Genomic DNA, 1,117 nt, shown 5'->3' with positions numbered 1-1,117 from the left:
ATCGGGTGTTCCCCAAGGTGGTCACTTGTCTCCCCTGCTTTTTTCGTTATTTATAAATGGAATTACGAAGGCTGTTCCTAAGTGTAGATTCCTTATGTTCGCTGACGACCTGAAACTTTTCCGAAAAATCGAATCTGAAGCTGACTGTCTCACCCTTCAGAACGAGTTAGATTCCATTAGCTTATGGTTTAGCACTCTTGGCCTCCAATTTAATACTAATAAATGCAAAGCTATGTCCTTCACAAGGCGCCGGTTGGTATTCGATTATTCTTACACTATCAATGGTTCAGTGATTGATAGAGTTGCAAGCAATAGCGACTTGGGCGTTCTTTTCACTGCCGATCTGAACTTCCGCCCTCACATTGACTCCATCTGCTGCCGAGCCCTCAAATCGCTTGGCTTCGTAATGCGCACCATGAATGAGTTCAAGCTGTCTGGATCTCTCAAGACTGTCTACTGCTCTTTAGTCCGAAGCATGCTAGAGTATGCGTCTGTGCTCTGGGACCCATTTGTGGTAATTGATTCTTGCCACTTAGAGCGAGTACAAAGGCGCTTTCTGTCGTCTGCAGCTTACATGCTAAAAATTGTCCATCCTCCTCATGACTATACTCCAGTATTGCGCGCACTTGGCCTTACATCTTTAGCAGATAGGCGCGTTAAAGCTAATCTGGCCTTTATAAAAAAGTTAATCGATGGTTCCCTAAACGCCCCTTCACTGCTCGTCCAAGTAAACTTTAAAGTTCCTCATCGGGCCACAAGGTCTCGAGTTCCTTTTGCTGTACCTCTCCACTGTACCAATTACGGTAAAAACAAACCAATTGACCGCATGATGCGGTTGGCTAACGAAGACCCCTCCTTTCTCAGTTTACCTTAATATTGTGTTATTTTTGTACATTTATTGTATGTAATTTTACTTGTGTCCTAATTATTTTAGTTTATATTTACTGTGCCTGTAATTCTGCTGTATTATTTTTTTTTTTTTTTTTTTTTTTGGATATCACACCTTGTATATGTTAGCTATCTTATTTTACTGAATTATTGTTATGTACTGTACTAAATAAGGAATTTTTATTCCGTGAATTAATTAATAAATAAATAAATAAATAAATAAATTGGA

General features: G+C 39.5%; 1 protein-coding gene across 1 annotated transcript; it reads left to right on the top strand.

Annotated features, from left to right (window-relative positions):
- The first annotated feature begins 94 nt into the window (after positions 1–94).
- Positions 95–874, top strand: LOC103311580. Its single transcript, XM_008191245.1, has one exon. It carries the CDS (start codon positions 95–97, stop codon positions 872–874), a length of 780 nt encoding a protein of 259 aa, XP_008189467.1.
- The last annotated feature ends 243 nt before the right edge of the window (positions 875–1,117 follow it).

This window comes from Acyrthosiphon pisum, chromosome A2 (assembly GCF_005508785.2).
Source record: "Acyrthosiphon pisum isolate AL4f chromosome A2, pea_aphid_22Mar2018_4r6ur, whole genome shotgun sequence".
NCBI lineage: Eukaryota > Metazoa > Arthropoda > Insecta > Hemiptera > Aphididae > Acyrthosiphon > Acyrthosiphon pisum.
This window is presented reverse-complemented; position numbering and strand designations above follow the sequence as displayed.

Coding starts and splice junctions, on each gene's coding strand:
- LOC103311580 (XM_008191245.1), top strand. CDS start 95: ATGTTCGCTGACGACCTGAAACTTTTCCGAAAAATCGAATCTGAAGCT.